Consider the following 23,674-nt stretch of genomic DNA (forward strand, 5'->3'; position numbering starts at 1 on the left):
GCGGAGCGGCGGTGGTGGTCCCCTTCTGATGGGAGGATGGTTGTTCTCAGGCAGTTTGGGCTGCTGCTCTGGAAGAACTACATTCTGCAGGTAGGCTGGCGCCGCGCTCTCGGGGCGCTGCCTCTGTTATCGCTAAACGTGGGTACATCAGAGCTTGCCCGGGGTCTTGATTCTCCAGCAAACCTTCACCACGGGCCCAAGGCATTTCCTAGAGGAAAACAGATCTGTGTGTGCATGTGGTGTCATCCTGCTTTTGTGCCAGGGAGAGACGGGCAGGGCTGCGAGCTCAGTTGTCCCTGTCCCCTCGAGTGCACACTGTGCCGTTCCCCTCCTTCTGCAGTCCGGCCATGAGTTCAGCACCCCCGTCTCGTGGGGCAGGATAACCCAGGCACCCTCCCGTGCGACAGTGGGTTTCTTGAGCTCTCTCGTTACACAGCCTCCTCTGGAGGTGGTGATTGCTGAACGACGCCTGTCAACCCACCAGGGCCCAGATCTTTTTTCTCCTCCATTACTTTCTACAGCCCTCAGAAGCAGCGTCTGGGGGTCTTAAAAAATTAAACTACCGTTGTCCTGGCATCTGTTCCCAGCCCGACTCGCTGCATGGCAGCTGGCTAATGATGAGGGATTTCGGGACCTCGGGGCCTCCTTGCCCTGCTGACCGGCAGCATCTCGCCTGCTGCCGCAGCGCCTTTAAGCAGCGTGCGGGTGCTCCTGGGCGGAAGCTGCGGCTCCACTGGGACCCAGAGCCGGCCCTGGCAGAGGGCAGCGGAAGAGGAGGGAGCAGAGATCGCTGCAGCCTGGCTTTACGCTTTCAATTGCCCTTCTACAGATCAGCACGACATTGCTTTAAAAATAAACAAAAGGAAGAGGGAAGGGCTGGCTGGGCTGCCTGCGCCTGGCCTTCCAGCAGGGCAGGGAGTAGGCAGCAGGGCTCGGATGTGACCGAAGGGACCAGCAGCAGGTCTGATTTGCAGTCAGGAGCGTGTTCTGTGGGTGTGTGTGATGGCCAGCCCCGTGAATCTCCCCTTGTACACCCCAGGCACGTGTAGGACAATCCCCCATCCCCTCTGAAGGGGAACAGCATCTTCTGGGTGTGCACTGGGGCGGGGGCACCTCTTGTCGTGTTTTCTGAGGCCACAAGCTGACTCGGATCTACCGTGCCAGAATACGACCTGGAGCCTTTGCTCCCCTCCACCAAAAAAATGTGCTCCCGATGAAGGCACAGAGCTCCCAAGCCATCATCACCGGTGTGAAGATGGATGCTGGGACACGTGGCTTGCTCAAAGCTGGGGCAGCCCTGGCCAGGTGGAGGTAGTGATTATGGATGAGTATCCCCGTCACCTCTGGAATACGGCAGCTTAAATGACTTCTGCGGCAGCAAAAGCCTGCGCTGGTAAATGTGTGTTAGCCTGCAAGTTCAGGGAGCCAGGCAACTGTTCTGGAGACAGCCCGGGAGACTGAGAGAGGGTTAATACGGTAGTAAATCAGCGGGAGGCAGCTGGTCTGCCAGAGCTGCATTATAAAACCATCAGACATCTGCAACATTCGCTTTTATGAGCGTGGCCTTTGGAAAGGCTCCTTTTTCCCTGCCTGCTCGGAGCTGCTGCCTCCTGGCTGTGCTGCCGGGGCTGGCTGCAGCAGTGGCTCGTCCCTTGCTGTGGTCGGAGCGGGCAGCTCCTCCCAGGGGAAGCCCGGAGAGGGGTTTTTGGCTTTGGCAGTGGGTGCTGAGAGCCGGGGCGATGGGGGGAGCGGCTGTGTGGCTGTATGCCCGCGTGCCCCCTCCTGACAAACCGGCAGAGAGCCAATTCACCCCAGCTGCTGCAGGGCAGACTGTCCCCCTTCCCGGGAGGTCTGGGCTGGTCTGTCCTCAGGGCTCCGTTCCTGCCCCACCAGAGACTGTGCTCACCTTAGCGTGCCCCACTTGCTGCTTTTTTCTCCCCCCCATTTAAAAAATAAAACCTTTTTCCACTCTGCAGAGGGACGGGAGGTATAACTCCATGGTGAGCACAGCTCGATGCTTGGTGTTTGCAGAGCTGCAGGAGCTTTTGTGGCAGCCGGGGTGCTGCCTCCAGCATGTGGTCAGTGCAGGCAGGAGAACAGGCAAGTGAGGAGCCCTGACATGGGCTGAGCCGTACCCTGCCTACAGTGTGCTCACCCTGTACGGGTGCCCGGCGTCTGCAGGCGTGTTTTTTACAGCACCGCAGCCCACCGCTGCGCCCCGGGCCGCGGCACCGCTGTGCCGGCAGCCGTGGGGCCAGGCAGGAGGCGGGGTGACAGCACTGAGTGTGCAGAGATGTCAGGGAGGGGCTGTGCCATCGGATAAAAACCACTTGCTGAAACAGCAAAGTTGCGAGAATAAACCTCTTGGTGCTCCTCTTGTGCGTTGTGTTGTTCTTCTTTCCAGCCTGGTGGAGGGAAGGGTAAAAACCCCCCCCCGGTCTTGTAAAGCCTGTCTTAGCCAGAGCCCTCAGAAGAGGTTAATGCCGCTGCTGCTCTGGGCACGTGCTCCAGGTGAGCAGCTGTGAATCCCTGTGCCCAGAGCTGCTCCCTGCTGCCGGGGACATCTCGTTAGCTGTCACTGCGGTGATTGAGGGGTGATTGAGGTTCGGTGTGCTGTGCTGCACTTGCACCTGGGCTGGGCTCGGGTGAAGGCAGCTCGGTTTGCAGGAGGAAATAAGGCGGCTGGGTTCAAATTTCACCTCTGCTACCCGGACCTGCCTGGCTGCTGCCGCTGCGCTGGGCACAGGGCTGAGCCATGCCCTCCTGCTCATGGTGGGACGTGGTGTGCCTGGCCGAGCTCTGGGTGCTGCCTCCTTCTCCCATCCCTGCCCCAGCTGGGTGATGCAGCTTCAGTGGGAGTAGCTGCCCTCCCTGCAAGCGAGCGTGACCTCTGTAGTGATTTTACGAGCATAAGTCCATCGGTCAGCAGTGTGTCCTGGCTCCTGCCGTAAAACAGGTCAGGGGGGTCACACTGCAGGGACATGGCCGTGCATGGCACTGGTTGGGACCGCTGCTCCCCCTGCCCCTCCAGTCAGAGATGACCCCGGTTCCCCTGGGATGAGCAGAGTTTTAAATGCTAATTAACCCGGGTTGGTGGCGTGCGTTAGTAGCTAGCGGGAAGTTTGCAGGAGAGGTAGCCCTGGGCGAAACCGCTGGCTTGGCTGCCCGAGTGCGTTCACCGGACTCGAGTTCATTGTCTGGTTGCTTGAACCTCAATTAAAAATAAATAAATAAATAAAAATAATAAATGAGCCACTGTGTTTAGGGCAGACAGGCCTTGGGGTGAAGGCTGAGCTTGTGGGTATGTTCTCCGTGCTGCGTGAGGGTACCGATGCCTGTAGCCAGAGGTTCTGCCAGGCCCCATCCCAGGCTGGGACGCAGAGCCCGTGTCCTGCTGCCTGCAGCCGCTAAGCTCCGCAGAAAAAACTTCACTGACTGCGTTAGCTTTGCCCTGCTTTACCTCCCCCCTGCTTGCTCGTCCCAGCCTTTCGTTTAGTTACGGTATTTTTAGCTCCCAGCCCTGTTGGGCAAGGTTGCTCTGCTTTGGTGAAAGCTCTTCTCTCCGCTCTCCCGGCTGCGGCTGGTCCCACGGCACAGGCCCTCTTCGCAGGAGGTGCGTCGCTGCGGTTGCCTGCAGGAGTGCTGTAGGCAAGCCCCGAGTGCTGCCTGCTCCTGGGCAGAGCCCCGTTGCAGGGGGAAAGGGCAAACGACCAGCTCAGCTCATTCAAACCCGGCAGCAGGTCAGGGAAGGCTCTAAAGGAGGGTGGTTTGAGATGGAGCGGCGCTTAGGGAAGGGGACAGCTTGGCTGGAAGGTTCCTGAAGGACGCGGGAACCGGTGCAGTGGCGTTCCTGGGCTCCGGAAAAACCCGGGTTGTGAAACCTTGGGAAATGCAAGAACGCTTCTGCTACGTGGCATTTACATGCCCTGAACCTCGTTACTGTGTTTGATCTACCTTCAGTGTTTACATTTTTTTTTTTTAATCTTTATCTTTCCTGCAGAAACGGCAGATCTTGGTGACAGTCATTGAAATCTGCCTGCCGCTGCTCTTCGCCGCCATCCTGATAGCGCTGCGACACCGGGTGCACTCCATCAGCCACCCCAACGCCACCGTCTACCCCCCTGAGACCGTGGATGACCTGCCAGGCTTCTTCTACCGCCGGCACGCCAGCAACCCCTGGGAGCTGGCTTACGTCCCCTCCAACAGCAGCGCCGTCAGGAGCATTGCCGAGGCGGTGGAGAGAGCTTTACCCATCAGCATCAGAGGTGAGCAGGGGCCAGGGGCTGCGGCTTCCACCCCAGAAATTGGTACGAATTTTTACTCTGATAAATCCTGATGCTCTGTTCCAGGGATGCACCAATTTTATCAGAACTTCAAGGCAACGGTTTTATTTTTGTTTCACTAAAACTACAGGATTTTGTTTTGATTTTTGGTCGCGTTGTGTTGCAGTTTCCATCTAGAAAAATATTGCCTTAAAATAGTTAAAGAATGTGGCTGTCACTTCCCTGAGACAAAGTATTTTTGGAAATCTTGTGGCATAGAAAATTTTAGCGCTTCATGTTCCAAACTGAAGATAACGTTAGGATTTTCTCTGAAAGGAGAGCTGACTCCTGGTGGTGGGTACAGCAGCATCCCATATGAATCCCCCGGGTCTGACAGCAGCGGTGTTTCCCAGCTCTGGCTGGAGCGCATCCCTCGTGTCTTGGACCAAAATGATGTTTTCGGAGATGGTTGAGCGTCAGCCCGCGTTGAGTTGCTGTGCTCTGTGCCCGCATCTCCGTCTTTCCCCCCTCTGCAGCTCAGGGCTTCGCCTCAGAGAGGGACTTTGAGGAGTACGTCAAGTCGGACAATCGCTCGGGCAGCGTGCTGGCCGCTGTCGTGTTCAAGCACCGCTTCCATCAGAGCACGGCCCCGCTGCCCCTCCAGGTGAGTGGAGCCGGGGCGGGGGGGACGAGGACGGGGAGACGGCATCCTCCCGCCCTCTGCGATCCAGACCTCGCTCTTTCCGTCCCGCCTGCGACGCCCTTTGTGTGCTCCTTCCAGGTCGACTACGAGCTGCGCTTCAAGTACAGCCCGAGGAATGCCCCACGGAGCGAGCAGACGGGTCTGAACCCCAACCTGGACCGGGACTGGCACACCAGCTACCTCTTCCCGCTCTTCCAGCTGCCCGGGCCCCGGGAGGCCAAGTTTGCCGATGGGGGGACGCCGGGTGAGGGCCGCCCCTCCTCTGCTGCGGGCTGCTTCACGGCCAACGAATTTTCTGTACAGCAGCTCCGCTCGTTACAGAGATTCACTGAGGCTCTGAGCTTTCAAATAAATAGTTTAATGTTTAAAAATTAATTAAATTAAATTATTTTTAAAATTAATTAATTTAATTTTATTTTGATGTTTTTAATATTTATTTATTATATTTCTCATTTATAATAAATATTTAAATTTTATCCTGGGGCTTCTTGGGCACTGCTGGCCTCTGGGTACCTCTGCCGAGCGGGCTTGGATAAGAATAAATTTTAACTTACGTGAATTTTTTTAAATTTAATATTTTTTTTCCTTTTCTATTTTTAACGGAAAATTTATTTCAGGGCCCAAACTGCTCAGTGTTTATCGTGCTGCTTAAATACTTTAAAAGTAAATGGAGCAGTTCTGTGGTTTGAGCGTAGGTTTTTAAGGAAAGCCAAACCACTGACCGGGTAGGAGACAGCGGGGACAGCGCTGGAGCTGGCGCTGCCTTAGGACTTGATTTTTTGGGAGCTTCCTCTGCGGCCGCAAAGGGATATTCCCCTCGGCTGGGTTTCTCCTTCCATCGTTCAATAGCGATGTCAAGGAAGAGAGTGAGAGGCCGAGAAAGCGGGCGAACGGGTTTTGCTCACGCAGTGTAAATAAACCTGCGCCCGAGAGGACGATATCTGCTGGTTCAAGTGTTCTGCAGGACGGGGTGACCAGGAGCCCAGATCAGTTCCCTCGCTACAGTGTTTGTTTAGTAAATTAGTTACTATAAAACATAGTTCATGATCTCATGTTCTTACTTTTTCCTTCTCTGTCTAGGTCATTTTAAGCAACTAACTTTCAAAATGCTCGTTAGGGGCTTTGTAAGCAGAACTTGATTTTCCATTCAAGTAACGTGGCAGGAATCCCACATAAAAATAAACTAGTTGAAAATTAAAGATCTTTCACTGTTTTCTAACGCACAAAAATTCAAGCCAAATGTGTGAGTAATGGGATATATTCCTCCTCACCAAAACCTGCGTAGTATCCCATATTCTCTTGGTTTACAAAAAAAAGGGACCAAATACAAGCTCAGCGACATTGGTGGTGGTGAACGATGATGGAGAATCTCCCCCCTTACAAAAATAAAGCCGTGCCTGCAGAAAGGCCACTGCAGTTCAAATCGAGTTTTCCTGCCAGCTGCTTTGAAATGATGATTATGAGAGATGTAAATTGCTGTGATTTAAATCCTTCCTGAGCCCCTCTGTGCCGGCAGGAGCGTGTCGATAGTGATGGTTATTTTGCTTTTCCTACAAGCTCTTTTTTTGTGTCCTGTCCTTCTTCCCAAGCAATCCCTCCCGCAAAGGCTGTTTCTCTCCTGCCAGCGCCTCCCTCCAAAACCCAGACCCGTCTCTATTCCCCCGTGTCGTTTTTGCCGTGCAGGCTATATCCGAGAAGGTTTCCTGGCAGTGCAGCATGCGGTGGACAGAGCCATCATGCAGTACCACGCCAACGCCAGCTCCACCAGCCTGCTGGAGAACATCACGGTGGTGGTGCAGCGCTTCCCCTACCCAGCGTACGTCAACGACCTCTTCCTCCTCGCCATCCAGAACCAGCTGCCCCTGCTGCTCATGCTCAGCTTCACCTACACCTCGCTCAACATCGTCCGCGCTGTCGTGCACGAGAAGGAGAAGAAGCTGAAGGTAACGTGAGCAGTGGGACATCTGGGTGCTGCCCTCCCTCTGCGGCGTTTCCCAACGGATGCTGCCTTTAAATTAGGAACAAAATCCCCGTCAGGTTTGGAGCCAGCGAGCAGGAGGTGGGGATGGCAGCAGATTAGCAAGCCCCAGGGAGGAATGTCGCTAATCCTGCCTCCAGGACGCAGCTCGGCTCTCCCTGCTGTGCGGCCAAGGCTGCCGGACCGAAGGGCTGGTGTTTCTCTTGGCCTGGAAGGTGGCTGGGAGAGAGGGCAACACTAGTGGATTCAAGAGTTTTGTAGATTCAAGAGTTCAGTGTCTGGGAAACAAGATCTTTGGCTTCTGAATGGAGAAACCCGTGTGTCTGAGTTGTGTTGTGGGGGCGGTTGGAGCTCAGCTGATGTTGTGACAGCAGGGCTGAGTGTGCAGGGCTTGGCTTCCCCTGGGCATTGGGTTGTCCTGTCCTCTGCCCCACTGCCGGGTGACCGTGGTGGCCCCGCTGGCCTCAGCTGCTGTGGTTTTGGGTTCAGCTCAGCTCTTTGGGGAGATGTTCTCCTGTGGTGGTGGCAGCCCCTGTCCAGGGAGTTGGGGGTCACCATGTGATGCTGAAGGCTGTGCGGGACCACTTCGGTGGGACCTGGGGCTGCCACTTCCTTCGCCAGTGCTACAGGGCAAAGCCACCACCACCACCCTGACCAGGGCCTCCACCTCGCCCCTGGCCATGCCCGGGAAGTGTGGGTGCAGCCCCGGGTGATGGCGTGACCTCCCCGCAGGAGTACATGCACATGATGGGCCTCAGCAACTGGTTGCACTGGAGTGCCTGGTTCCTCATGTTCTTCCTCTTCCTCCTGGTGTCTGTGTTTTTCGTCACCGTGCTCTTCTGTGTCAAGGTGAGTGTCTTTCCCCAGGCCACTGTTCTGCAGGCCAGAAGCTCTGTGCTGGCAGGGCACAGGGATGACAAGGCTCCTCTGCTGTGGGCTGGACCGTCCTGGTATCTCAGGACTCCTCCATGGGTGTAGCGAAGGCTGGAGTTGGCCTTTTCCAGAGCTGGGTGGGCAGAGCTGCCCCCCACAGCTGCCTTTCACGGCAGGGGTGACCTCCTCAGGAGGGGGCTGAGGGGTGGGAGCCCCACGGGCACCGGGGAGGCCTAGGCAGTCCCACGCAGAGCAGGACCACCCCACTCCTGCAGCCTTGCGTGCCCTTGGAGGGACTTGAGCTCTCCTCTCTGCTTGTACCCACACCATGAGAAGCAGGAGGTGGCTGCCTGGATGCTGAGCAAGGCGTCCTCTGCCTCTTAGACCCTGCATCACACAAGGGCAACCCATATTTCTTCCCTCTGGAGTGGTCTAGGAGGGCCTGGGCATTCTCACCCGTCTCTCAGTTTGTCTTTAACCCATGGAGAACATCAGGTCTCGGCTGTCCACACGTGCCTGCAGCCATGGCCGGCTTCGCCAGCCCTGGGCGTAACCAGATTTTCTCGGTAGGTGAGCAAACAGGGAGCGGTGCTCACCAACAGCGACCCCACGCTGGTGTTCGCCTTCCTCGCCATCTTCTCCATCTCCTCCATCTCCTTCAACTTCATGGTGAGCACCTTCTTCTCGAGAGGTGAGTCCCTCCCCGGCTGCCTCCTTGTGTTGCTGACCCGCGGGGCTGGGGGGGCATTATGGGCCTCGTGCTGTAAAATCTTTGCTTAGTTTTAGTTGGGAGGCAGCTCTGGAGGTCTTCAGTCCATCCCGCTCAAAGCAGGGCAGCTCCAGAGTTACATGAGGTTGCACAAGGCTCTGTGTTGGATAAGTTGCTTCGACATGCGGAGCGGGGGTCTTTCTTCCCTTTTTTGGCTGCATTTTCCCCACGGTGCGTGGGAAGGGATGTGTGTACTGTCGCTTCCCAAACCAGACAAGCTCATGCATTAGGGCATCATCTGGCTGTCTTGGCCCCAGGACGCTCTGGTCTGGGATGGGCAGGGTGCTTCTGCAGCTGCCCACCGCGGGGTCGGGGTCCGGCGCTGCTCCTGCCTCGCCACGGGACTTGGGCAACTCCTCATCCTGCCCCCCTGTAACAATCCTTTGTGCAAAAGGCTTGAATCTTCATGGATGGAAAGCTGGTGAGAAATATTCGGTGGCATCACCGTATTATTGATGTTTTCCCTCCTGCTTTTCTCTGTGCTGGCAGCAAACGTCGCGGCTGCCGCTGGTGGCTTCCTCTACTTTTTCTCCTACATCCCTTACTTCTTCATCTCGCCCCGCTACGACCTCATGTCCCACAGCCAGAAGCTGGCGTCCTGCCTCATCTCCAACGTCGCCATGGCCATGGGGGCACAGCTCATAGGCATGTTTGAAGGAAAAGGTGAGCAAGTGCCTCCCGTCCCTCGGGAGAGGAGCCAGCCTTTTTTTGTGGTGGGTTGGGACTGGCTTGCATGTGGCGTGAAGGGTGGAAAGAAGTCAGGGAGAAGCACTTTCCTGCTCCTAATGAGAGCAGGAGGGCTAATTGCTGATTGCTCCCGCAGGTCTTACCAGCACCAGGGCTCTGCCCCTCTGAACCCATGCCCCTGGCAGTCTGGGTTGTGCAAAATGCCATCATTGCTTTAGTTACCACGTGAATTCTGTTCTAAGGGATGGGAATCCATTGCATTTCCTCCTTCCCAATATATATCTTTAATTTCTGTGTTAATAAGAATTTGCTGTTGGTTCCAGCAGCGGCCATGCTCTTGCAAAGTGGTGGCACTAAAAAGGTGGCTGCGGTGACGGAGGGGCAATGGCTGGAGAAGAGTTTGCTTCTTCCCAGGGCAGCTGCAGAGGATGTGATGGAAGAAGCGTGATGGGGTGGGGAGCCTCGAGATGTCAGCGTGCTTTCTTCTGTGTCTTTTCCCTCCATCTGTAGAAGGGATTGTAGAGCCGTGCATGGGCTCCTCGTCACCGAGCAGTGAATTAGGACAGGGATGCTATCTGACAGTCTGGGAGAGCACTTTGTCCTTCTGGGGATGCAGAGGTAGGCAGTGCCCCATGTGCGTTGCAGGGACCGGCATTCAGTGGAGGGACCTCATGAAACCCGTCAGCGTGGACGACAACTTTACCTTAGCCCAAGTGCTGGGGATGCTGCTCCTGGACTCGGCGCTCTACGGCGTGGTGGCCTGGTACGTGGAGGCCGTCTTTCCAGGGGAGTACGGCGTGCCTCAGCCGTGGTACTTCTTCTTGACGGTGAGCACTGCTTACGCACTCCTTCCAGCGGGCTTGATGGGCATGTCTCGGGGACGGTCCCTGCTTCTGTGCTACGCAGTGGGCTAGACTAACGTACAAGGGTGGCACCATCTGGCCTCCAAAATCAAGGGGTCTGCAGCATGTCCTCAGTAAAGGCTGATGCAGCTGTATTTTTTTACTGAATATGAAGGTGGTCTTGGCTTTAAATCTTTATCCTGACACTTGTTGGCATGCAGGGTGTTGTTAAGCGTCTCCATGCCCCAAGCGAAGGCATCGGAGAGAGGCCCCGGGTGTGAGCAACCAGATCCAGTCATTTGAAACTCCCCCAGCAGGTGGACCTGGGTGGTCTGCCTCCCCCCGCCAGCCCCCACGTGCTAGTACCAGGGGATGGGTGATGACTGTCACCCCGTCAGCTGAGCTGCCCTCTGCCAAGTCAAATGCTTGGCATCACCTTCAGCGGCTGTAGCTGCAGTGATTACCGCAGCTCCGCTGGCTGCTGAGGATTCATTAAGCCACAGCGACACAGTTTTGATCCTGTGGCCATATCCCTTGTTACTTGATCAGGAGGTTTTTCCTCCTCCCCTCTAAATTCCTTATCCCAGCATGGTTTCACTCCAGCATCCCACTCCCTCTTGCAGCTGGACCAGGGTGGCGGAGATACAGCTGTCTGCCAAAAGCCACAGCGGGATGCTGATTTTGGGCCCAGGAGTTGTTGAATTGCTATTTCCACAGGGATTTAAGGTCCCAAACACTTACTTTCATTCCTGGAGAGCCTGGTCAAAGAAAAGGCTGTAATTGCAGCAGCTGGACCCCAGGCTTTTTGCCTTTAGTGTGTGTCAAGGCTTTTGGAGGGGTTGATCCTCCATTGCGTGGGCTCTTCTGGGCAGGGTGCTTCTGCCTGAGCAGTTTTGCTTCTCATCGAAGTACTGACCTTTTCCATGGGAATGAATTTGGGGAAAAGCTGCCTGTGTAATCACGGGCAATCCTGCTGTAAGGGAGAACCGGGGGAAGGCAGCAGGGCAGGAGGAGCAGTTTCATCCTCTGTCTGACCTGCCTGCTGAAGATGTGCTGGTTGGCAATTCCCAGGCCAAGGAGAGTGGTCTTGCAGATCCCTGGGAGGCATCTGCGTGGGAGGAGGAGGGTGGACGAGACTGGGGGGTCTCTGCCTGTGCCTGAGTTTCTCTCTCGCTGCCTTCTTCCATCAGCCCTCATACTGGTGCGGGCGCCCCAGGACTGTTGTGGGAAAAGAGAAGGAGGAGGAGGAGGACCCTGAGAAAGCCCTGAAGAGCCAGTACATTGAGGAGGAACCTGCCGACCTCGTGTCAGGAATCAAAATAAAGCACCTTTCCAAGGTACCGACTGTCCGGCACAGCACAAACACATCATAATGTTGTTTTTGTAAAAACTGCTGCCTGCAGGCAGCTTCCTTATCATTTTGCTGCCCTCCTCACCCAGGGCTGTGTTGCTTCACTGCTGTAAGGCAGGTGAGGCTCTTCCCGAGAGCTGGCTGCATTTTGTGGCGGGCTGAAGTGTTAGGTACTTGCAGGTGCAGTGACATCTATATTTAACCTGAACTAGACCTGTTGTCTAATGCCAACACCACATGAGCATCACGGGCTTTGACTGCCGGGTCGAGCGGAGGGGGCAGATCTGAGAGCACTTGCCTCGAGCGCAGCATCAACTCGTTAACGTGATCTCCGCAGGTCTTCAAAGTGGGAAACAAGATGAAAGAGGCAGTCAAGGACTTAACGGTGAACATGTATGAAGGGCAGATCACCGTCCTGTTGGGACACAACGGTGCTGGGAAGACCACCACTCTCTCCATGCTCACAGGTAGGAGCCGCATCCTGCTGTGGGGCTGATGGCTTGACTTGCAAAGAGGAGCTGAACCCCGTCTCTGAGGTAGGGGAGGGGTTTTTGCTCTTCCCTGGAGCACCTTCAGTTCACTCAGCTGTTGGCCAGGGATGCCGGGGTAGTGAGAGGCATGTTGCTGCCTGGGGAGATGGAGGGAGGGTGGGGGTCCCTGCTCAGCCCTCCATGAGAGTGGGGAAAATGACAGCCAGTCTTTGTGTTGGAGGGTCCTGAGAAGAGAAAGGACCTGCTGTAAGATGGGTCTCTGTAGGTTTTGCCGTGATAAGGCGGAGAGGGTATGGGCCAAGAACTGGTCTTCACCATTCCTGAGCTGCTGAGCTCCGGGCAGCCTGTTTTGGCATGGTGGACATGGTGACCTTTGATGGTCCTTTCTTCCCTGTTCTCTGTCATCTGTGCTGCTCCTGCCAGCTCAGGGTGCTCACAGGACCTTCCCTGGAGGTCTGCCCTGGCCTCGCCTGGACCTCTGCCAGGCTGAGAGCCAGGCTTGCCTGCCCGCTTCACTCCTTGCCTGCCCGCTCTGGCAGCACTGCCAGGTCCACCTCCCTCCTATGGATGCCATGCAGCCCACCCTGTGGGCGGGAGGAGAAAGCTGCCATACCCCAGCTTGAGCAAGAGACTGGCTTGCTCCGACTTTTGGCAGAAAGCTGCGGGGGGGGCGGGATGCTTGGCAGGACCCCCGCCTTTCCGCTGGCTCTTTGCCGCCCGGGGTTATTCTCAGCCCTGAGCCAAGGCCGCTGCATTTCGCTCCTCCCAGGTCTGCACTCTCCAACGGGCGGGCAGGCGTACATCAACGGCTACGAGATCTCCCAGGACATGGTCCTCATCCGCCGCAGCCTGGGCTTGTGCCCCCAGCACGACGTCCTCTTCGACAACATGACGGTGGAAGAGCACCTCCACTTCTATGCAGGGGTGAGCACGGCGCTTGGGGGGAGCGCTGCTGGGCCCCTGGGAGCCAGCCCTGGGGGAGGCACCCTGCAGCCACCTTGTGGCTTCTTGAGGCTGGGAAAGCGTGGTGAGATCCATCAAGTGGGTCCAGATCAGAGGGTGGAAGACCTCTCCTATGAGGAAAGGCTGAGAGAGTTGGGGTTGTTCAGCCTTCAGAAGAGAAGGCTCCAGGGAGACCTTATTGCGGCCTTTCAGTACTTAAAGGGGGCTTATAAGAAAGATGGGGACAGACTTTGTAGTAGGGCTTGTAGCAATAGGACAAGGGGGAATGGTTTTAAACTAAAAGAGGGGAGATTCAGACTAGATACAAGGAAGAAATTTTTTACGATGAGAGTGGTGAGACACTGGACCAGGTTGCCCAGATGGACCAGTAGATGCCCCATCCCTGGAAACATTCCAGGTCAGGTTGGACGGGGCTCTGAGCAACCTGATCTAGTTGAAGATGTCCCTGCTCATTGCAGGGACTTGGACTAGATGACCTTTAAAGGTCCCTTCCAACCCAAACTCTTCTATGATTCTATGATAAGCAGAACAGCCCTTGCCTCCTCTTTCCACCTCATCTGCAGGCAGGAGCTCCCTGCTTGGCTGATGGAGGAGTGGAGGGTCGCGGGCAGCATGGCTCCGTGGAACCCCCCACTGTGTGGTGGTGTTTAGCAGCCGATGGCTGATGTGGTGGGAAGGGTCTTCGCCAGATTCACTTACCCCTGCAGGCAGGCTTAACCCTCCCTTCCCCCTGTCTGGCAGCTGAAGGGGTACCCACCCTCCAAGTGCCCCGAGGAGATCAACCACATCCTGAGGATCCTCAACCTGGAGGACAAGCGCCGCTCTCTGACCAAGGCGCTCTCTGGTGGCATGAAGCGCAAGCTCTCCATTGGCATCGCCCTCATTGGGGACTCCAAGGCAAGCATCTTTGGTGGGGCTCACCTCGAACTATTCTCCCTGGGGCCAGCTTAGGTCCTTCTAGTGGCTCTGAGGTTGTTCCTCACTCATGGTGAGCCAGTGGGAGATGCAGGGACAGCGAGGAAGGGGCAGGAGCACCCCCACGAAGGAGGACGGCTGAGGACAATGCCCTGAGGCTGCAGCGCAGCTCTGCTGCCTGGTAGCTGCTCCCCCAAGGAAGATCATCGTATGCATGTTGTGAGGTCAAGGCTCCTTCTGGGCCCTGCGGTTGCCCCCTCCTGCGCTGCTGTGCCTCTCCCAGCCCTTTTTGGCCAGCACCCATCTCCTGTGTGCAGGTGGTGATGCTGGATGAGCCAACGTCAGGGATGGACCCAGCCTCTCGCAGGGCCACGTGGGACCTCCTGCAGCAGCAGAGGAGCAACCGCACCATCCTGCTGACCACCCACTTCATGGATGAGGCTGACCTGCTGGGGGACCGCATAGCTATCATGGCCAAGGGCGAGCTGCAGTGCTGTGGCTCCTCACTCTTCCTCAAGCGTAAATATGGTAAGGGAGGAGCAGGCAGGCCATGCTCGATGTCTTCTCCTTGCCAGGGAGGAGCGGGAGGGGGATATAGGGCAGGGAAGGGGACCCGTTGCTCCTTGTCTGATGGCTGCTTGCTCCCCGTCGTGCTGTTCTGCCTCTTCTGAGGCCCATCCCCACACTTGCTCCTGCATTGTGTCCATAGCCCAGGCAAAGTTGTCAATGCTCTGCGGTGCCTTAGCATCCCTCTCTGTTCCAGCACCCCAGGGCCAGGCTGGGCTGCGATTTACCCTCTCCCTTCTCTTGTGGCTCTGCCCAGGGGCGGGATATCACATGGTGATGGTGAAGGAGCCCTACTGTAACCTCGGGGAGATCTCCCGCCTCATCTGTCAGTATGTGCCCAATGCCACCATGGAGAGCAATGCTGGGGCAGAGCTGTCCTTCATCCTGCCCAAGGAGAGCACGCACAGGTAACGCCATCGTCCCCTGCTTGCCCTCCCCAGGTGGGTCCCCTTGTCTGCACACACTGGGGCACACACTGTTGTCACAGGCTTGTTGGAAAGGGGAGCTGCTCTCTGCGTCAGCGGTGGTCTTGGAAAATCGGGTTCGGTTCCTCCTTTCACCGCCGTCCTCCCCTGTGTCTGCTGGCGCATCGCTCTCCTGCCCCTATGCCCACCGTGTCGCTGCCCGTGCAGCAACTGCATGGGACAGCACTGGTTGCTGATAGCTGGTGACAGCTGCGGTGTGGAGGGTGGCACAAATGAGGCAGGCTGGTTTGGCTCCGAAATCAAATATATGGATAGCTGAGGCTGCCCGTGGCAAGAAGGAGCAGATGATGGAGCCCAAAAGCTGCTCTTGGGGAGAGTGGGGTGCTTAGTGCTGCAGGCAGCCCCGGAGCTGGCTGCAGGACTCAAACCAGCTGCAGGACCGATGCCCAGAGGGTCTTAACCTCTGAGTGCCCCCCCTCATGAGCGTCAGCATCTAACGCCTTGCTTCTCCGTTCAGGTTTGAGGCCCTGTTCACGGAGCTGGAGCAGAAGCGGGAGGAGCTGGGCATCGCCAGCTATGGTGCCTCGGTCACCACCATGGAGGAAGTCTTCCTGAGGTAGGCAGGAGGGAGGCTGGCCCCAGTGGTGTGTCATCTGGTGATGACCAGTCCCGGTATGCTTCAGTGACGGCGGTGTCCTACACAGCTCTCTGGGGCACGTGTTGGGTTTTGTCTCTTGGGTTTGGCTTCCCCCAGCTCAGAACAGCTTGATCCTGTATTTCATCACCTGCTTTCCCTCCTGGCGCAGGGTTGGGAAGCTTGTGGACTCCAGCATGGATATCCAGGCCATCCAGCTGCCTGCTCTCCAGTACCAGCACGAGAGACGCTCCAACGACTGGGCCATGGATGACTCCAGCAGCCTCAGCGGCATGACAGATATGACGGACGACAGCGGAGCACTCATTACGGAGGACTGCTCCAGCATCAAGCTCAATGCCGGGGTGAGTGCTGGGGGCATCAGTGCAGCGGGAATGGGGAGAGGGCATGTGAAGGGGGTTTTTGGAGCGGGGTTATCAGGTGGAGCCTCCCCCACGGCTGGTCTCGTTGCATGTGGTTTGGAAGATCAAAATGGAAGATCAAATTGGAATCTGCATCTTTAGGGCAAATTATTTTTAGGGTTGTCCTCTTCATGTCAATCCTGAGGTCTACAGAGATGCTCTTGAAGGTGTACCAGGTGATCTAAAGTGGTTTTCACATGCCATTGCTACATCACTTGGGATTTCCAGCAGGGAGATGAGAAAAACCATCTTCCTTCCCTCACTAGGCTTGTGTTTCAGATCCCTGGCAGCCCTTCATGGCCTGCTGCCTATGTGCCTGTGGTAAATTTCCCTGCGCTTCTCAAGGGCATGTCTCAAAGGCAGAAGGGGAGAAAGATGTTTATGAGTTTAAAAAGCAAAGAAGGTGCTTGCAGGGGCTTTGGAGCTCCCAGGCGTCTCAGCCAGGCACTTTGGCAGGCAGCTGTGTTGCAGTAATCCTATTTGTGAACCTCAAATGCTGAGAGGTGGAGGAAGGTAAAGGTCATGGCTGAAGCTGCTTTTAACACCTGAGATCCCAAAGTGACTGCATCCCGTTGGGAAGCCATGGAGTTTGATGGGCTGACCTGCTGTGCTGGAGTCAAGCAGCTGCCCTGCTGATCCCTTTACAGGCTTGGCTGGAGAGCAGGCTCTGCTGCGGACTCACGTGCAGGACGGGGAGGTGGTTTTGGGGTCGTTCCCCCCATCAGCTGCATGGGGTGATGTGGCCGGCGGGGCTGTCTGCAGCTGGCAGGGCTCGCGTTGACCTGACTTCTCCCCTCCCAGTTCTACCTGTGCTGCCAGCAGTTCTACGCCATGTTCATGAAGCGAGCCATGTACAGCTGGCGCAACTGGAAGATGGTGGCAGCGCAGTTCCTCGTGCCTCTGATCTTCACTGCCTTTGCCCTCGTCGTGGCCAAGACCTTCCCGGGTCCCAGGGACTCCTCCCTGCTGAGACTGACGCTGGAGCCCTACGGCCAGACCATCGTGCCTTTCTCCATCTCGTCCACTTCGGGTCTGTCGCAGAGGTTGGCGGAGCAGTATGTGGAGCTGCTGGACGCCCAGCGTCAGTCACCGCTGGAGGTGCTGGGTGAGGATTCATGGAGCACCCATGGAGCAGGCGATGCCCGGCAGGGTGTGCAGGAGCCACAGGCTTCTCTTGCCAGGGCCCTTGGTGTGGGTGGCTCAGGCCGCAGCTGCGGCGTATCTGACGTATCCCCTTGTATCCTCTCCTGCACGGGAGGGTCCCACAGTTGGCAGGACCCCTCCTCACCCAAGCAGAGCTGTGTTCTCCATAACCCTGTGTTTGTGGCCATCATCGGGGCTAGGGTGGGCCACCAGGGCTGGGGCTGCTTGGGGTCTTTTCCAGTTGGCCCCAGTTAGCTCTCACGTGATGGGGCCTGCTCGTAAAGCTGTGGTGTTTGGCAGGTGACCTGGAGGAGTACCTCATCTCAAGAGCCTCCGAGGAAGGGGGAGCCTTCAACGAGCACTACATCGCAGCCGCCTCCTTCGAAGGAGCCAGGAACCGCACGGTGGTCACTGCCCTCTTCAACAATCAGGCATATCACTCCCCCGCCACGGCCCTTATGCTGGCCGACAATGCTGTCTTCAGGGTACTGGCGGGCCCCAACGCCTCCATCACAGTCACCAACTACCCTCAGCCCCGCAACATCACCGAGAAAGCCAAAGACCAGCTCATGGAGTATGTCTGATGGCACGGCACTTGCTTTCCTGCTAGGGCTTGTGACTTCTGTGGGTGCAGATTGGCTTGGTTGTACTGGCGTGGGTGGAGGAGCCAGGCTGGAGCTTTTCAGACCCAAATGTAGCTGTGATTGTACTCGGGAGGTCAGGAGAGCAAAGCTGTGTAGATGACTTACCTGCCTGAGCCTGGCAGCCACATCACCCTGTGCACATATCTCAGTGGTTGGGTGTTCCCCCCTAGATACTGGTTGGGGTTGGTTTTCCTCGGGTGTTCAGAGCAGAGGGTGCTGTATGGCCGTACACTTCATGAAATCCTGCATCCAGGGTCTCTGAACCTCACCTGTACGAGAGGGGACATGCGTGGGACCTTGCAAAGGCAGGGTGGAGGTTTGTGGTGTGCTAGGTGGGCTGTGCGTGGGAGATGCTCATCCTACTGAGGTGCGCTTTTATTATGGGGTGTTTCTTCTGCATGCTGGCTTGCTGGGTGAGCGTAGCCTCCACAAGAAGCACGGTGTGGGTGTGCTGTCCCCGTGTAGCCTCAGCGTTGGTTTCTTGAGCTGTCCCTGTCCTAACCTGCCCCGCTGCTCTCCCTGCAGAGGCCAGACCGGGTTCGCCATTGCCATCAACTTGCTGTACGGCATGGCCTCGCTTGCCAGCACCTTCGCTCTGCTGCTGGTCAGCGAGCGGGCCATCAAAGCCAAGCACGTCCAGTTTGTCAGCGGCGTCTACGTGGTCAACTTCTGGCTTTCCGCCCTGCTCTGGGACATCATCAACTTCCTCATCCCTTGTGCTCTGATGCTGGTGAGTCACCCCTGACACCCTGGTACCCTCCTGTCCTGTCCTTGGGTGGGAGCTCTGGGTGCTGCTCCTCCGGGAGAGCTGGGATGTGTGTGGGTGCAGGGAAAAGGATGAGGCCACTGGCATTGTCTCAATTAATAGAAAGGACCAGCAAGAAAGCTGTCCCTTGGTCCTGCTGGGAGCTGGGCCATGGCCAACCAGCTGGGTCAGTTGCCTGCAGCCTCTGGTACCTGAACACTTGGGTGTGGGCACTAGAAAATCTCAAATACATGGGAGCATGGAGAGGAATTCCCCAGATCTGCCCTTCTGCATCCCAGTCTGCAGAAAGAGGGCTTCCCCTGCGGACAGGCACGGGCTGCTGGTAGGAACCATGTGTGAGGGGTTATCCGGGTCAGTGTGGTGCTGCCATTACCTTGCTGCCTGGGCTGTTGAGACAAGGAGACATCGCTTGTGGTCAAGACAAGCGTGCATTCTCCTCGCATTGGTGTGCCCTAGGTGATATTCCAAGCCTTTGACGTGCAAGCCTTCACCCAAGACAGCCACCTCGTTGATGTGATGCTGATCTTCCTCCTTTATGGCTGGGCCATCATCCCCCTCATGTACCTCCTCAGCTTCTTCTTCTCGGTGGCAGCCACGGCCTACACCCGTCTCACCATCTTCAACATCCTCTCAGGCACGGCCACCTTCCTCGCGGTCACCATCATGAGCATCCCAGGTGCGTCTCTGCCCTTTGTGCCTGCCCAGCACTGCACCCTGCCGTCACCAAGAAGTTCCAGCCCCCAAGGGGACTTTTTCACCCCAGGGCTGTCCCCACACTAGCAAAAAACCCTATGACAGTCCATTCTCACCCATTAAACGTGACAAAATTTGTTGGTCTTCCTTCTGAACTTGGAAGTATCGGGGTCTTTCTTGAAAACCAGCTAACTCCAATCTGTTGATCCTCCTGTGCTCCTCTTTCAGAGCTGGGCTTGGTGGACCTCTCCAAAACCCTGGATAAAGTCTTTCTCGTCTTACCCAATTACTGCTTGGGCCAATGCATCAGTGACTTCTACCAGAACTACGAGTTCATTCAGTTTTGTACCTCCTCCGTTGAAGCCATCTTCATCTGCAAGGCGTTCAGTGAGTCTCTGTGTTGGTCCTCACCTGCCCATCCTGGCCATCCCACTGTAGCCGCACTGGGGGGTTTCTGTGGGGTGGGTGGTGGAGCTGGGCAGTATCATGGGGCCTCTAACCCAACCTGGGCAGCAGCTCCAGGTACCATTTTAAAGCAAAAACTGGGCAGCGTTTGACACTCATAGGTGATCCAATTAAGGAATCTTTTCCTTACTAATGATTTGGAGGAAAATGTGGGCTAGACAAGTAAAGAGATCCCAGTCCCAAGAGTGACTTGATCTCCTCTGCATGCCTCCCCTTGGGCATCTTCTGCCAGATCCCCTCCAGACCTGAATCCTCTTGTGGGAAGCGTTGGAAAGAGCTGTGGGCAGGGAGCCAGTGTGGGCTGGGATAGAGATAAGCCTGGCAAAGCTTTGGGCTCACAGCTTTCTCTGGAGCATATCTGCCCCTCCCCAGAGTGTGGGTTGACCCAAGTCTTGATTTTGTTCCATCTCTGCTCAGATATCAGTTATCAGATGAACTACTTTTCCTGGGAGACGCCTGGGATCGGACGATACCTGACGTCCTTGACCATCCAGGGTTTCTCCTTCCTCTTCCTCCTTTTCCTCATTGAGACAAACCTTCTCTGGAGACTGAGAACTTTGGTCTGTGGCATCTGCAGGCGGCGGAAATGGGTGAGCTGAAGTGTGTGGGAGGAAGAAGTAAGGTGCTTTCCAAACCAAGCCCAGGAGTCCCTGCAAGCTGGAGACAGGCCCTCTTCACCTAAATCATCTTCCCAGGGAGCATCCCCGGAGCAGGTTGCTTGGAGGGACCGATCCTGTTGAGTGTATGGGTTGGCAAAGGGAGTGAGGCGTCCCCAGAGGTGGCTGATCGAAGGGATGGATCCTGCCCGGGTTGGGGGCACTGGAGGAACCCATTTGTCCCACAGCATCCAGGTGGCAAAGAGTGTTTTTTCTCCCCCGTGTTTAGGTGGCACTGCTGAACAGGGTGTCTGTGCTGCCAGAGGACCGGGATGTGGCAGATGAGAGGAAGAAGGTTTTGGAGTCACCACCAGAACTGCTGTCATCCCTCAGCAGCCCTCTGGTCATCAAGGAGCTCACCAAGGTGAGGAGAGCGTGGTCGTGCCTGAGCATCCTGCTGCCACCTGAGCCGTGGTCCTCACGGCTGGTAAAGCCACCGCTTGCCTTGTGCCATCGGGCAGTGACTGGTGTGGCTTGTGTGTTGGTCTCCACCAGGTCTACGACAGCCGGGAGTCCCTGCTGGCAGTGGACAGGATCTCCTTAGCGGTCAGCAAAGGGGAATGCTTTGGCCTTCTTGGCTTCAATGGAGCGGGCAAAACCACCACCTTCAAGATGCTGACTGGTGACGAGAGCATCACGTCGGGGGACGCCTTTGTGGATGGCCACAGCATTCTGGCCAACATCAAGAAGGTACCGAGGGCTGCAGGGGCGGAGGGCGGCATTACAAACAGTCCTGCGTCTGCCTGGGCTGGGTCACCTTGCAAGTGCCTCTGAGGAGGACACAGTTGCAGTTGCCAGGGGTGGAGGTAATATCCCAGGGACGCTGCGTCCTTGTCTGGCCTAGCTCTTCGTTACTTGGCCACGTGGAAGCAGTCCCCTCTCCACTGGGATGACAGATGTGAAACAAATAGAAGCCAAACCTTGGGGAGGTGGCAAACCCTTCCTCAAAGGGTTTTAGCTCTGTAGCTGGAAATGTGAAAAATGTGAGTTAGTGATCACAGTCGGATGACGGTCTCTCTAAAACAAGCAGGTCAAACCTTTCCAGACCCCTGCTAGAGGTCTGCTTGCTGGGAATTGCCCACTCCCTTTAGAAAAGCAAGAGATGAGCAGGGGTCAGGCTTTCAGTTCCATCCCTGGATACCTCTACCACTGTCAGCTCCAGAGAACGTCAGGCAAGGAGAACACGGGGAGGGTCTGCCCTGCAAGCATGGCCCTGCTTGCTTCCTCCCCTGGGACTCTGCCTTCTGTTGGGCTCTTGTCCCCAGAGGAGACTAGGATATGGGGAAGGTACAGACCCTCCAGTGCTTTCCTTCTCCTGAGAGCCTGGGCCACCTGAAATGGCCCCTCACAATGAGGAACCAGCTTGGGAAATGCATCGTGAGGCCACGCAGTTGCCGTCCCGAGGTGCGCTGCGTGTGTCCATCCCTGCCAGACTGGCTGCTCCAGCGATGGAGGAATTTCCTTCTCGTTTCACCTGTGGTTTCGGAGCTGCAGCTCAGTCCCCGTCGCTTTGAGCAAAAACCTTGCAGAGATGCAGCAAAGCCCTGTGGGTGCCAAGGCACCTTCTGGCTTGGACACCTCCTTGCAGAGAGCTGCCTGTGAGCTAATCCCCGTTGGGTTCCTCTTGCCCCAAGGTCCAGCAGCGGATCGGCTACTGCCCGCAGTTTGATGCCCTCTTGGACCACATGACGGGCCGTGAGACCCTGAGCATGTATGCCCGGCTGCGGGGCATCCCCGAGCGCTACATCGGCAGCTGCGTGGAGAACATGCTGAGAGGGCTGCTCCTGGAGCCCCACGCCGACAAGCTTGTGAGGACCTACAGGTGAGAGGAGACATGGAGACACCCCATGCCCTCTGCCCCTCGTCTTGTGTGCCTCTCCCTGTGCTCGTATCGGGTCTCTGTCCCCATTCCCGTCTCCTTCTGCAGTGGTGGTAACAAGCGGAAGCTGAGTGCTGGCATTGCCCTCATCGGTGGTCCCCCCGTGATCTTCCTGGATGAGCCCTCCACCGGCATGGACCCTGTGGCCCGACGTTTGCTCTGGGACGCAGTGACGCGGACGCGGGAGTGTGGCAAATCCATCATCTTCACCTCCCACAGGTGACACCTGTCCAGGCAGGGCTTGGCCTGAGAGATCGGGGAGCGGCCAGGAGGGTGGTGGGGTCCAGGGGATGGGACCCACCTCCAGGGCCTGGTGGTTGGGCACTCCCACAGCCAGCAGTGGCTGGCTTTACACAAATCTCCCTCCTCCGAAAGCCTGGAGAGGAGAGAATCCACCTCCAGCCCCTTCCCAGAAGCTTCTGCTGTTCTGTCTCGGTGCTCCTGCCCTGCTGAACAAGTCCTCTTCTGTCCTGCAGCATGGAGGAGTGCGAGGCCCTGTGCACGCGGCTGGCCATCATGGTGAACGGGCAGTTCAAATGCCTGGGCAGCCCCCAGCACCTGAAAAGCAAGTTCGGCAGCGGCTACACCTTGCTGGCCAAAACGCGGAGTGAGGAGGAGGGTGAGCTGCAGGCCTTCAAGGCCTTCGTGGAGAAGACTTTCCCAGGTACCGTGAGCTGCTGGAGCGGTTGCCCTCCAGGGCAGGGCAGGATGCTGCTCGTGAGCTTCAGTGAGTTTCCTAACTCCGAGCCTCTCCTTGCTCATCTCTCCCAGGCAGTGTCCTGAAACACGAGCACCAGGGCATGGTACATTATCACTTGACCAACAAGAACCTCAGCTGGGCACAGGTAAGGGGGTGCTGGAGCACGTCCCACCGCTTTGCAGGAGGAGGCTGGAGGGGCAGCCCTAGTCCTGTCCCTTCGCATGCTCTTGATGCTTTGCTTTCACGCTCAGCTCATCTTCCTTTTCTTCCAGAGCCACTCTCTGTCCAAAATCCAGGTGATTTATAAAAAACAAGCTAATTAAAAAGTGGTTTTTCTCCCTGACCCTTTCCCACCTCCTGGCCCAAACAGGTCACCTGCATGTATGGTCAGTGTGCGAGCACCCGGCACGCACCGTGCGTGCTGAGCCGGGACCGCTCCATCCCACCCCCCCGAACTGGCTGCCCTTGACCGCAGCCCTCCAAAGGGAAAGCAGGGTCTCCCCGGGGAGCAAGAGCTGATTTTGCCTTTGTTTGTACCTCTCAAAATATTTCGTGAAGGCTCTGGAGGGTGCTGGAAGGGATGTGTTTGGTCGTTGCATCCTTCCCACCCCGCATCTCCCTGCTGGGAACGTGGCACTGGCGGTCACAGCATCGACCCACCAGCACCTCTCCGCTCCCTGCTGCTGCCCCTTGGCCCGAGGAAGCGCCTTGCACCCCGGCTTCTGGCGCTGCCGCACACGGTCACCGGTGCTGTCCCGCCCGGGGCTGCGGGCGGGAGGCCGAGCCATGGACCCTGTTGGATCCCAGCTCAGGGATGCATATATAAAAACACACATATATATATAG

At 56.8% G+C, this 23,674-nt stretch overlaps 1 protein-coding gene across 1 annotated transcript in view; it reads left to right on the forward strand.

Annotated features, from left to right (window-relative positions):
* The window catches only part of ABCA3 (ATP binding cassette subfamily A member 3), a 24,908-nt gene continuing 1,234 nt past the window's right edge, over positions 1-23,674 (forward strand). The window contains exons 1-29 of the mRNA XM_009277259.2: positions 1-90; positions 4,001-4,265; positions 4,799-4,926; positions 5,044-5,209; positions 6,649-6,908; positions 7,676-7,792; positions 8,387-8,507; positions 9,075-9,248; positions 9,918-10,099; positions 11,305-11,451; positions 11,803-11,932; positions 12,726-12,880; positions 13,661-13,816; positions 14,152-14,362; positions 14,658-14,808; positions 15,344-15,442; positions 15,633-15,825; positions 16,684-16,987; positions 17,326-17,599; positions 18,195-18,399; positions 18,892-19,111; positions 19,357-19,515; positions 20,011-20,183; positions 20,479-20,613; positions 20,745-20,939; positions 21,884-22,071; positions 22,177-22,347; positions 22,605-22,792; positions 22,900-22,973. Of these exons, the coding sequence (XP_009275534.1) occupies positions 37-90; positions 4,001-4,265; positions 4,799-4,926; positions 5,044-5,209; positions 6,649-6,908; positions 7,676-7,792; positions 8,387-8,507; positions 9,075-9,248; positions 9,918-10,099; positions 11,305-11,451; positions 11,803-11,932; positions 12,726-12,880; positions 13,661-13,816; positions 14,152-14,362; positions 14,658-14,808; positions 15,344-15,442; positions 15,633-15,825; positions 16,684-16,987; positions 17,326-17,599; positions 18,195-18,399; positions 18,892-19,111; positions 19,357-19,515; positions 20,011-20,183; positions 20,479-20,613; positions 20,745-20,939; positions 21,884-22,071; positions 22,177-22,347; positions 22,605-22,792; positions 22,900-22,973 (4,995 nt within the window). The 5' untranslated portion in view covers positions 1-36. The remainder of the gene's footprint in view (positions 91-4,000; positions 4,266-4,798; positions 4,927-5,043; positions 5,210-6,648; positions 6,909-7,675; positions 7,793-8,386; positions 8,508-9,074; positions 9,249-9,917; positions 10,100-11,304; positions 11,452-11,802; positions 11,933-12,725; positions 12,881-13,660; positions 13,817-14,151; positions 14,363-14,657; positions 14,809-15,343; positions 15,443-15,632; positions 15,826-16,683; positions 16,988-17,325; positions 17,600-18,194; positions 18,400-18,891; positions 19,112-19,356; positions 19,516-20,010; positions 20,184-20,478; positions 20,614-20,744; positions 20,940-21,883; positions 22,072-22,176; positions 22,348-22,604; positions 22,793-22,899; positions 22,974-23,674) is intronic.

The sequence above is a fragment of the Aptenodytes forsteri genome, unplaced genomic scaffold (assembly GCF_000699145.1).
Source record: "Aptenodytes forsteri isolate BGI_AS27 unplaced genomic scaffold, ASM69914v1 Scaffold26, whole genome shotgun sequence".
NCBI classification, from domain to species: domain Eukaryota; kingdom Metazoa; phylum Chordata; class Aves; order Sphenisciformes; family Spheniscidae; genus Aptenodytes; species Aptenodytes forsteri.